A 12,704-nucleotide genomic window follows, 5' to 3' on the forward strand; every position below is an offset into this window, starting at 1 on the left:
CCCATTGAGAATCGCAAATGTAGTATTTTAATGGAAGAATATATCAGTTTATTTTAAAAAATAATTGCTTTTTTCCTAGCTTATTGATGAAATAAATAATATAAAGAAATTATTATTAATTCTCAGGAAAAATGTTCTTATTGATGACATAAATAATGTAAACAAGTTATTATTAATTCTCATGAAAAATGTTTCAAAGATGCCATCTCCTCTCCGCCTGTTAGTTTCTTTTGGACTGAGATTCAACTGGAGACTAACAGGCGGTGGGTTTCTTATTATTTCTATTTTCAGCATAAATTAACATCATAATCATTTCGTATAAACATTTAAGAGAAGCTGCCAAAACTGTTTAACATCATAATCATTTCGTATAACATCATAATCTCACCAACTAGACGTATAACATTTTTCAAGAAATATCTAGCAGAGGCCCTACACTACAACAAATACTGTAAGAGAATGAGAAGCTGCCAAAATTTGTGGATTCTGAACCAAAGCGAGTATTGTGATTTTATTTGATTGGGTTACAATTGTGTCCAAAATTACCTTGAATGAAACTAATCACCGAGTACTGCATCCTCATCCTAAACACAAAGTTTAAGTCTTGGATGGAAAAATGTAAACAAAGTGGGTAGATCACCTTTGCTCCTCAAATGCTCCACCATTCAGATTAGCTAGCATGATCATAACTCATGGGAATTTGAATTTGTTTGCTACCCGCAATTCCTTGTTTATCCTTTATGGTTTCATCATTGGTCCTTTGAGTTTCATATGGTTGAAGTTCAAGTGTCCCCACTTGTTTTCCTTAAAATATTAAAATATTCGCGTGTCCTTTGGTTTACATTTACAACAGTCTTTTCTGTCTTGGTGAAGGTTGGTTGTCGCGGTCCATACTTGATTATGATTTTTGGAGATTTCTTGACTTAAATATCCAAGTCGTTGGTGGCTATACTCTTGTAACTTTGATTCATTTTTATTTTTATTTATATTATTGTTTAACAAATGATTGACCCTTGCCTTTTACTTGTTACATTCGCACTAATTTAACTTGGGGAGGACGAAAATAAGTTTCTAATTGATGCTGGATTTTGCAGGCCTTAATCTTCTGTTTCTGCAGACCTTACCTGTTCTCACTGAATGCTGAAGTAGCCTAATCATGAATGCAAAGGGACATAAATTTGTGAGGTTCGGTTGCTCAATCCTGGTGTTGCTGCATATTTCCATTGTTTTAATTTTACTACTCTTGTCTTGGTACACACATTGTGAACCGCTTCTGCTTCATCTATTTGAGATTTCATTTGTTCATGCTGCTTCAGTTTTTTTGTTTTTTGTTTTCCTTTCAAAATGGGATCATCCGCCTAAAAAAAGAATGAAATTTAAGTTAATAACTGCATTTTTATAAAACATGACAGATTGGCACCAAATTGTGCTTTTATACTGCAACTATAGTTTTCCAAGTTGGGTAATTACCAATTTTGAATCAATAACAAGATCAATGTCTGCTCTGTGTGGTTCGTGTTCTCTATTTTCTACATGTTCAAACCCTATTCTACCTCTAGCTGCTAGTAATGAGATTTGATCATGGTATCATTTTGATTTTGGAGTAAGTAGTAGCCAAAAAGCACCATTGAGGTGTCCCATTGGAGACTTGATCATAATTCATATGATAATTGTAATTGTTGGAAACTAACATATATCTGATGCATAATTGTTAAGTTTAAAAAATTTCTCTCCATCCAGGTTTGAGGACTGGAAATCAGAGTCATCTTTTAGTCCAGAGCAAGAAAATTCTATTAACAATGGGAATCACAAAAGAAGACCTAGTGTGGGTGCGGTTTTGAAGAGTATAGGAAGAAGGCTGGAGAGTGTGTCAGAGAAGATGAAGAACTTGACAAGAGCTTCAGCTGTCCATCCTGTAAGTGATGGAAAGAAAAAGCTTCCTCCTAGGAAGAAAATTCTTGATCCACAGGGTCCAATCCTTCAGAAATGGAACAAAATCTTTGTAATAACGTGTGTGATGGCAGTCTCTGTGGATCCTCTCTTCTTTTACATTCCGGTGATAAATAATGCTAGAAAACGTGTTGATTTGGATGGAGTATTGCAGATCACTGCCAGTGTTCTTCGCACCTTCTTTGATCTATTCTACATTCTTCGCATAATCTTCCAGTTTAAGACAGGATTCATTGCCCCTTCTTCTCGTGTTTTTGGAAGGGGTGAGCTCATTGATGATCCTATGGCTATAATGAAAAGATACTTAACTTCACACTTCATCATTGATGTTCTATCAATTATTCCACTTCCACAGGTATATCCCTCTTAAAGTCTTTCTTATATGTATTTATTTATTTATTTTCCGATGATAAGAAGCCAAAATGAAGGCATTTTGTATCAATAAACAGTTTTCAAATCTGTTTGATGTGAAAGACATAATAATTTGTTGTGTTTGACATTTAGGTGATTCTTTTAGCCATAAATCGAAACCTGAAAACATCAGATCCATTTGTAGCAAAGGATTTGTTGAAGTATTCAGTATTAATCCAGTATGTGCCAAGGCTTTTGCGGATCTATCCACTATTCAAAGAAGTAACTAGAACTTCTGGCATATTGACCGAGACAGCATGGGCTGGAGCTGCTTTTAATCTTTTTCTCTATATGCTGGCAAGTCATGTAAGTAACTTTATTGCTTATTCAAATCCAATTTATGCATGTTCCTAGGTAGTTATCGTGCTGAGTTTATGATCACCAAATACATGTGGCTTATAAGGTGGTTGGAGCTAACTGGTATATGCTTTCGGTAGAGTCAGAGGTGCGGTGCTGGCGAGAGTTAAAGAATGCTTCACTCTGTCATCGAGAATACATGAGTTGTGGAGACCGCAATCAAAAAAACTTTACACTTCTCAATCTTCTTAATCAGACACTATTGAATCAAACAGTTCTTAATCAAACTTGTTCTTTGGTTGACCCTGATACAATCAAAGACCCAAAAACCTTCAATTTTGGAATATTTTCTGATGCTCTAGATTCACATGTGGTAGAATCAACAACAGATTTTCCTCAGAAGTTCTTCTACTGCTTTTGGTGGGGTTTGCGCAATTTAAGGTTGGCCAATATAACCTTCTGTATCCTTGTTTTCATATATGCAAATGCAACATACTTATTTAATTTCATTTCCAATATTAAAGTTGGCCAATATAATCTTCTGTATCCTTGCGCAATTTAAGGTTGGCCAATACTTCTATATCCTTATTTAATTTCATTTCCAATATTTCTATGGATTTATTATTAGTGTTTGTAAAGTTAGTGCAATTTATTAGATGGGTGCCCAAAGCATACCAATATTAAAAAATTTGTCATCTTTTGCAGTTCTCTTGGACAAAATCTCAAGACTAGTACTGATGTCTCAGAAATAGCCTTTGCAATCTTCATTGCCATCTTTGGATTGGTCTTATTCTCGTTACTTATTGGAAACATGCAGGTAGTTCATTGCCTGCCAAAAAGAAATAATATAGTTGTTTAGGGACCAAGTTGAAGAATGTTTTTTATTTCAAAAAGCAGTAGCTTTTCAGAAGTTGGGGCATGTCCCAATGAAGCAACATAGATAGAACTTCCTATCCCGAATGTTGATTTAAATGGTCATCCAAAGATTCTCCCATTTATAGATTACTAAATTACAGTTGACCCCTGCGCGATTACATGCCCACCTAAAATTTGAAAAGTTAATTTTATGCAACATTAGTTAGTTAACTATTGTTTTGAATATTGTTACAGAAATATCTGCAATCTACAACTGTTAGAGTGGAGGAGATGAGAGTGAAGAGACAGGACGCGGAACAGTGGATGTCCCACCGTATGCTACCTGAGAACTTGAAGGAAAGAATTAGAAAGTACGAACAGTACCAATGGCAAGAAAATAAGGGTGTTGAGGAGGAGGCATTAATTCGTAACCTTCCTAAAGATCTCCGAAGGGACATAAAGCGTCACCTTTGCTTAGCTTTAGTTAAAAAAGTGAGTGTCACTCATAATCATGTCTCCCCATCTATTGTTTTTTTTTTTTTTAATCTAACTGTAGTGTAATTGTGTAATGAACATTTTTATTTTCTTATTTTATTGCTTTAGGTGCCAATGTTTGAGAAAATGGATGAGCAGTTGTTGGATGCAATGTGCGATAGACTGAAGCCAGTCCTTTACACTGAGAAGAGCTACATTGTTCGTGAAGAAGATCCAGTTGATGAGATGCTTTTCATTATGCGTGGAAAGGTTTCTACTATGACAACAAATGGTGGAAGAACTGGTTTCTTCAACTCCATGTTCCTCATGGCTGGTGACTTTTGTGGAGAGGAACTTCTGACATGGGCCTTGGATCCCAACTCCTCCTCAAATCTACCCATTTCAACTAGGACAGTAGAAACTATATCAGAAGTTGAAGCCTTTGCTCTCATGGCCGATGACTTGAAGTTTGTTGCTTCCCAATTTCGACGCCTTCACAGCAAACAGCTCCAACACGCTTTCAGGCAAGGCTTGATAATTTCTATCATGTTAATTTCTTCTTTTTCTTCATTGATTATGCATCATTACAATATTTGGAATCGTGCTAGACAATAGGAAACAAGGTGCAGATATAACTCAAAACCATAAATTTTGTTTAGGTTCTGACTTCTGAGAGTAGTTTGCTTATATAATCCCATCAAATTCATTTAAATATCAGATTATAAAAACTTTAGCAATAACAGCAGTCATAAAAACCATGTGATGACCAACCTTAAAGCACTGCTTATTTTTTTATGTGAGCACATGTGGGATTATGGTAATGATCTTAGAATACAATTCTCTCATTTTTATCTTATTTTTTTTACAAAAAACTTCATAACCTCATCAATCCTGCAATGTGATTTTTATTCCATGCAGGTTCTATTCCTCACAGTGGAAGACATGGGCTGCTACTTTCATACAAGCAGCTTGGCGTCGATACTGGAAAAAGAAGATTGAGAGGTCATTGTGCAAAGCAGAAGCAGACCTACAAGATGCTTTGGCAAATGAGGAAGGGTCTAGTCTAAGCCTTGGTGCAACCATATATGCATCAAGGTTTGCTGTCAATGCACTGCGAAACTTGAGAGAAAATAGCAGACACAATACAATGCAGCAGAGACTACTATCTCTGTTACCTCCAAAGCCAGCTGAGCCAGATTTCACTGCTCAGAAACACTAACTTGCAAATTGGAATAAGGATATGTTATCCATACTCCATAGCTAGTGTGTGCATATTTTGGGTGGGTTGCTTAAGAATTGCTTCAACAACTATTTTGGGAGATGTAATATTGCATTAAAATATAATGAATATTTATAAGGAATATATACAAGATGATTACCGTAAACAATTTAGATTGGAATCTATTAAATTATAATTTATAAACTTAAATTACAACCTTATAGTTAATACTCCAACACTGACAACAGTTTCCTTAAAAAATGTTCTAATCTTGAACTTGTAAATTATGATGGTTCTTTAAGACAATTGTAGTCTATTTTGTATTCATGCTGATGGAAGAGTAGCTAAAGAACATAAAACCGAGGTTCATTTCCTGTAGAGTAGCCTTATCCTTAAACAAATGGGCGTATTGAGTTTAATTAGATCCACTTTAATTAACAGCTCCCTGTTGCTTTTGTTTAGATAATCAAGGTCACTAGTCAATTTTTATTTAAAACAACTTTATGGCACATTTGGTTCAGTTGCAATTTGCAAAGGAGATTACACATGCATATAAAAGATGTAGTATTTACCCATAAAAAAAAAGATGATGTATATTTATCATCATCTTCCATGTTGTAGCCAAAGTTGCAGTTAGAAGCATAATATAAACTGAATTTGAAAGAGAGCAAAGAACAATATTTAGGAACTTGAGGTATACGTATAGGATCATAATTTCAAATGGTGGGGTTGATGGCCAGTCCTTCCTTGAGGCACTCACATACAGTAGAGTGACAAATGGATGGATTACATCAATCATAATACGTATCCGCAATGGATCAAAATAATCCATTAATTTATTTTGATTCATTTAATAAAAAAGTTCATTCTACCTATCCATTAACACTCTTTTTAAGAAAGAATATCTATCTATAAATAAAAAATTTCAAACTTAATTATTTTTAACTTTTTTTTGTGCTACGCCAGAGACAATAGGTTTCCTAATCCATAAGACAATTATTTTTGATTTAAAAATTTAAAACTTAATTGATTTCGGCTAACCTAGATCAAGACTAATTTTTTTACTGATATTGGTCGAGATTATTTTTCAGTCAACGACCACATAATCTTTCAATTTATTTTTCTACTTCCTTTGTAACATTTCCTGGTCATGTTTCCAGTGGCAGGAACCCACAACTGAACATTAACATCATAAAGCTTATACTGCATAATTAACCAAAAAAAAAAAATATTTATCATCATCTTCCAAGTTGTAGCCAAAGTTGCACTTAGAAGCATAATATAATATATAGGTTAAATTGTAATTTTGACCTCTTTAGTTTCTTAAATCTATAATTTTAGTCTTTTAAATTGAATTTTAATTGTAATATTTGATCTTCTTAATCTTATAAATTGGTTGGTACTCTTGATACATTATTAAAAAATGATTACGATTAATTAAGTTAATTATAAATTAATCAAAATCATTAATTATTAAAAATTGAATACAAAGAATTATTAATCTTAATTTTTCACAACACTGAATTCCTACCCCTACAAACATCTCTTCTAATTCCACTATCACACACGACCCCTCTAACAATAACACACATTAAGATTAATAGTCATTTATTAAAGTTTTTTAATGATTTATAATTTTTATTTAATTTATGATTAATTTAATAATGAATTATTAGTTAATAATTTATTAAGGGAACCAAAATCATAAATTTATAAAATTAAAAGACCAAATATTACAATTAAGAATCAAGAAAACTAAAATCATAAATTTAAAAAACTTGGGATCCAAAATTACAATTCAGCCTAATATAAACTGAATTTGAAAGATAGGAAAGAACGATCTTTAGGAACTGGAGGTATATGTTTAAGATCATAATTTCCAATGGTGGCCGGTCCTTCCTTGAGGCACTGGCATATACCTATTCGATCTTCGTGGTTCCCAGCCTCACCACTTCAGTTTCTTGATGCCATTGCAACACGCCTCAAAGGGCTGCTTTGAGCTTTCTTGCAGAAAGCTAAGTGCATGTTTGATTTTCCATTGAAAGGCCTCTAAACGGCCTTGAATCTAAAGTTCTAAATTTTTACTTCTCATAAAATATGCAATGAAATGTGTGTCTGTTCAATTAAGGTTAAACCAAACACACAATGTCCAGTTATTTATAATTCTTTTATAAAACAAATTTATCCCCAGTTTTTGATAGTTTGGTAAAAAATAAGATAGATGAAAATAAATAAAAAGTGAAAGAAAACAAGTGAAAAATAAAATAAAAACTAAAGTTGTTTGGTTACAAAAAAGATAAAGAGAAATGAATAACAATACATAAGAAATAATACAGTAGATCGCATTATTTTTATCCTCTTTTTTACCTACCAAATAACCCAACTTATAGTATCGAAAAAAATAACCCAACTTAAATCCATCCCGTTTCCTTCTTATATCCCCGTGATTTGTCAAATCTTGTGCCAAATTTGGATATATAGTGATACAACTTTCATTTGCTAATAAAAAAAATCCCATCCAGTTTCCCTTGCTTCTAATTTTTCTCTTAGTTGTTGATGTATTGAGGGTAAGATTCATGAGGATTTAAATCCAATTAATTCGACACTCAGTCCAAAATACAAGTTGTTAGACTAATACTTGGGGTGTTGTTGTATTGTGTTGTGTCGCCCTGTATAATTCAACATTTTCGTATTGCAATGTATTTTTGCATAAGTTGACTTGTCTTGACTCCTATCCTCTCTCTTATTTGTCCTTTCTCGTGACGTGAACTCACCATAATAATGCAGGGCCATTTCTCTTGCTAACTCACAAAATTAAGGAAAATGAATGTACATTTTTTTATTAAGTGATCATTTTTAAATGCAAATTTGTTATAATAGAAGTAATAATAACTGATTCTAATGTTCAACAGTGTAAGTGCTCGGCCCTTATTGGATACTGACACACACGACACAATCATTCATTTCATCAAATAGTATATGTGAAGTTGAAGTGTGAACTCCGAAGCCTGCAAATTGCAAAAACGCTCCCTCTCTTTCTTTCTTCTCTCTGAGACATTACTACAACAACTAAACGCCCATCATTCCATCAAATATCTATCTCTTAAAAAAACTCTCCCTCCTAGCCAGGCTACAATACAAGTTATTACATTGCTGCATGTAATGTAGCTTTGCATCTTTAAGATTGTTGTTTCCTTTTCCTTTTGTGAAAAAACTGACTAAACTTTTATTTAACTACCTTTCTACTTCTAGCAACTTGTTCTTTTCCTTGCTTTTTGATAAACTAATAAACACGGAGTCATGTTGATATTTACTTGACTCTGGAGTCTGGATATTGACTTGTGAATTTAAATATTCAAGTCATTGGTGGCTATAATTTTGTTACTTTAATTAATTTTTAGTATTGTTAAGCAAATAATTGATCCTTGCCTTTTCTAGTTACATTCGCGCTACATTAACTTTGGGAGGAGAAAACAAATTTCTAATTTGATGTTGGATTTTGCAGGCCTGAATGTTCTGTTTCTGCAAAGCTACCTGTTCTCACTGGATGCTGAAGTAGCTTAATCATGAATTCAAACGGACAAAATTTTTTGAGGTCCTGTTGCTCAATCCTGTTGTTGCTGCATATTTCTACTGTTTTAATTTTAGTACTGTTTCTGTTGGTTGTAACACACATTGCTAACCACTTGCGCTTCGTCTATTTGTAATTTCATTCGCTCATTTATTTTCTTTCAAAATGGGCTCCCGGTCATCTGCCTAGAAAAATAATGAAGCTTAACTATTTTAATAGCTGCATGTTTATAAAGTATGACAGACTGACATACTGCAGCTTTATACTGTCTTGCTTAGTCTTCCAAGTTGGGTAATTACCACTACCAGTTTTAAATCAACAATAACATCAGTGTCTGCTCTATGTGGTTTGTGTTCTCTCTTTTGTTCAATTTAAAACACCATTCTACCTCTAGCTGCTAGGAATGATGAGATTTGATCATGTTAATGTGCTATCATTTTGATTTTGGACTATGTAGTAGTCAAAGTCAACAATTGAGATGCCCCTTTGAAGACTTGATCATAATTTATATGATTTTCGTAATCGTTAGAAAGTAACTTATATGATACATCATACATGATTGCAAGTTTAAATTTCTCTCCATCCAGGTTGGAGGACAGGAAGTCAGAGCCATCTTTTAGGATAGAGATAGAAGATTCTATTAACGATGTACATCACGAAAGAAAAGTTACACCAAGTCTGATTGCTGTTTTGAAGAGTATGGGAAGAAGGCTGGAGAAGATGAAGAACTGGAGGAGAGATTCAGATGTCCTTCCTGTAAGTGATGGACAGAGAACTAGGAAGAAAATTCTTGATCCACAGGGTCCATTCCTTTAGAAATGTTACAAAATCTTTGTAATATAGTGCGTGATGGCAGTCACTTTGGACCCGCTCTTCTTTTACATTCCAGTGATTAATGAAGATAAAAAAATGCCTTGATTGGGATGGAGCATTTATGATCACTGTCTGTGTTCTTTGGACTTTCTTTGATCTATTTCACATTCTTCGCATAATCTTTCAGTTTAAGACAGGTTTCGTGGCCCCTTCCTCTCGTGTTTTTGGAAGGGGTGAGCTCACTGATGATCCTGTGGCTATAATGAAAAGATACTTAACTTCACACTTCATCATTGATATTCTATCAATTATTCCACTTTCGCAGGTATATCCCTCTTAAGCTCTTTCTTATTTATTTATTTTGTGTAAGTACCAAGTAGCCAAAATGTATTTTCCAGTTCAATTTGATGTGAAAGACATGATAATTTGATGTTGTTTTTGACACTAGGTGATTGTTTTAGCCATTCCAAACCTAAAAATGTCGGATCCATTACTAGTAAAGGATTTGTTGAAGTATTCAGTATATGCCAAGGCTTTGGCGGATCTATCCACTATACCAAGAAGTAACGAAAACTTCTGGCATATTGACTGAGAAAGCATGGGCTGGAGCTACCTTTAATCTTTTTCTCTTTATGATAGCAAGTCATGTAAGATGATTTTAATTCCAATTTATGCATGTTCCTAGGTAGTTATCATGCTGAGTTTTATGATAAAAAAAATACAAGTGGCTTATCAGGTGATTGGAGCTATCTGGTGCATGCTTTCGATAGAGTCAGAGGTGTGGTGCTGGCGCAGAGAGTTGAAGAATGCTTCACTCTTTCACAGACAAAAACACCTTCAATTTTGGAATATTTTTTGATGCTCTAGATTCAGGTGTGGTCGAATCAACAACGGTTCTTTATCAGAAGTTCTTCTACTGCTTTTGGTGGGGTTTGGGCAGTTTAAGGTTGGCAATCAATCTATTGTTTTTATGTATAAATGCAAATCCAACTTGCTTATTTTATGAACTGAAAACTTCTATATCTTTATCTAATTTCGTTTCCTATACTTCTATCCAATTAAGTAAAAGTTAGTGCAACCAAAATTAAAATTTGTCATCTTTTGCAGTTCTCTTGGACAAAACCTCAACACAAGTACTAATATCATAAAGATGGCCTACCTAAATCGTAGAGGAAAGAGATGAGAGTGAAGAGACATGACATAGAACTTTGGATGTCCCACCGAATGCTACCTGAGTTCCTAAAGGAAAGAATTAGACGGAATGAACAATACAAATGGCAAGAAAATAGGGGTGTCGATGAGGAGACATTAATTCGTAATCTTCCTAGATATCTCAGGAGGGACCTAAAGCGTCATTTTTGCTTAGATTTAGTTAAAAGGGTGGGTAATCCATAATCATGATTTCTCCCCATCTAATTTTTTATTTTCCAACTATAGTGTGTGTAATAAACATTTTTATGTTGTTATTTTATTGCTTTAGGTGCCAATGTTTGAGGAAATGGATCAGCAGTTGTTGGATACAATGTGCGATAGTCTGAAAGACAGTCCTTTATGCTGAGAATAGCTTTATTGTTCGTGAAGGAGATCCAGTTGAGGAGATGCTTTTCATTATGAGTAGAAAAGTTTCTTCTGTGACAACAAATGGTGGAAGAACTGGTTTCTTCAACTCCTTGTTTCTCATGGCTGGTGACTTCTGTGGAGAGGAGATTCTGATTTGGGCCTCGGATCCCAGCTCCTCCTCAAAATTACCCATTTCAACCAGGACTGTACAAACTATATCAGAAGTTGAAGCCTTTGCTCTCATGTCTGAAGACTTGAAGCTTCTTGCTTCTGAATTTCGAAATCATGGCGGCAAACAGCTCCACCACGCTCTCAGGCAAGGTTTGATAGTTTTTATTATGTTAATTTCTTCTTTTTCCTCTTTGATGATGCATCAATCATCATTAGAATTTGTGGAACCGTGCTGGGAATTAGGAAACAAGGTGCAGATATAATTCAAAACCATAAATTTTATTTAGATTCGTACTTTTTCTGAGAGTAGTTTGTTTATGACATCAGATTATAAATTTTGTTTTTCCCTTGCAGGTTCTATTCCGGGCAGTAGAGGGCATGGGCTGCCTGTTTCATACAAGCAGCTTGGAGCCGATACTGGAAAAAGAAGATTGAGAGGTCATTGCATGAAGCCGAAGACAAGCTAAAAGATGCTTTGGTGCAACCATATATGCATCAAGTTTTGCTGACAATGCACTGCGAAACTTGATACAAAATAGCAGACACAACAAAATGCAACAGAGACTACTACTATCTCTGTTACCTCAAAAAGCCAGCTGAGCCAGATTTCACTGCTCAGAATCACTAACTTGCAAATAGGAATAAGGATATGTTATTCATAAATCATACTCCATAGCTGTTGTGTGTGCATATTTTGGGAGGGCCACTACCAAAAATACAAGAGTTTTCCTTAATCATGCGTTACAGGGAACAACTTAGGTCATACTTCTGGAAGACACAACCTAATTGATTATGATCTAATTGAAAAGGGGGGTTTGTATTGAAAAGCAAAACAGAGAATACTAAATGAAATTCAAATGAATAAAAACACCAACAAAGAACCACTGCTACAAGGTTTCAATTTTGGCAAAATCAATTCTTACATGTAGATGGGAGTGAGGGTAGAGAATATTTTACAAATAAAAATTATTTAATTTTAAGAAATTGTTAATAGATAGATTGGATTTGATTTTAGAGCATTTATAATGCATGGTTTTTTTTCCTGGTTTTTCTGCTATTTATTGGCTTGGATAATACTTTTTTATTGATAAAAAATAGTTAAGAACCATGTACTTGTATAAGAAGCATCACATCAAATAGGAAAATTGTTGTTAAGCTATACATCTTATTTTAAAGACATCTGGCATTAGCAACTGTGTTTTATTATTAGATGAATGAATCATGGACGGATTGGACTTTTTAAGTAAAACTTTAATGGATCGAAATACATTAATGATTTGTTTTTATTCAATTTACGTTAGTTCAACTAAGAATTTATTCGATATATATGTTAGCCAGTCCGACTGTTGCTTTTGTTTAGATGATCATCAAGCTTACAACGTC

General features: G+C 34.0%; 1 protein-coding gene and 1 pseudogene across 3 annotated transcripts; both read left to right on the forward strand.

Annotated features, from left to right (window-relative positions):
- The first annotated feature begins 854 nt into the window (after positions 1–854).
- On the forward strand, positions 855–5,379 carry LOC114407799 (cyclic nucleotide-gated ion channel 1-like). 3 transcript variants are annotated; one of them, XM_028371053.1, is made up of 9 exons: positions 855–873; positions 1,095–1,185; positions 1,741–2,305; positions 2,455–2,667; positions 2,765–3,099; positions 3,364–3,475; positions 3,769–4,005; positions 4,117–4,511; positions 4,906–5,379. In XM_028371053.1, exons 2-9 carry the CDS (start codon positions 1,157–1,159, stop codon positions 5,204–5,206), a joined length of 2,187 nt encoding a protein of 728 aa, XP_028226854.1. In that variant the 5' UTR covers positions 855–873; positions 1,095–1,156; the 3' UTR covers positions 5,207–5,379. The 3 variants fall into 3 exon arrangements, with proteins under 3 accessions (XP_028226854.1, XP_028226855.1, XP_028226856.1); XM_028371054.1 differs by lacking the exons at positions 855–873; positions 1,095–1,185; positions 1,741–2,305 and having other exon boundaries at positions 2,542–2,667; positions 2,799–3,099; XM_028371055.1 differs by lacking the exons at positions 855–873; positions 1,095–1,185; positions 1,741–2,305 and having other exon boundaries at positions 2,547–2,667; positions 2,805–3,099.
- Positions 5,380–8,488: 3,109 nt separating this feature from the next.
- Positions 8,489–12,359, forward strand: LOC114407801 (annotated as a pseudogene).
- The last annotated feature ends 345 nt before the right edge of the window (positions 12,360–12,704 follow it).

Source organism: Glycine soja, chromosome 3 (assembly GCF_004193775.1).
Source record: "Glycine soja cultivar W05 chromosome 3, ASM419377v2, whole genome shotgun sequence".
NCBI lineage: Eukaryota > Viridiplantae > Streptophyta > Magnoliopsida > Fabales > Fabaceae > Glycine > Glycine soja.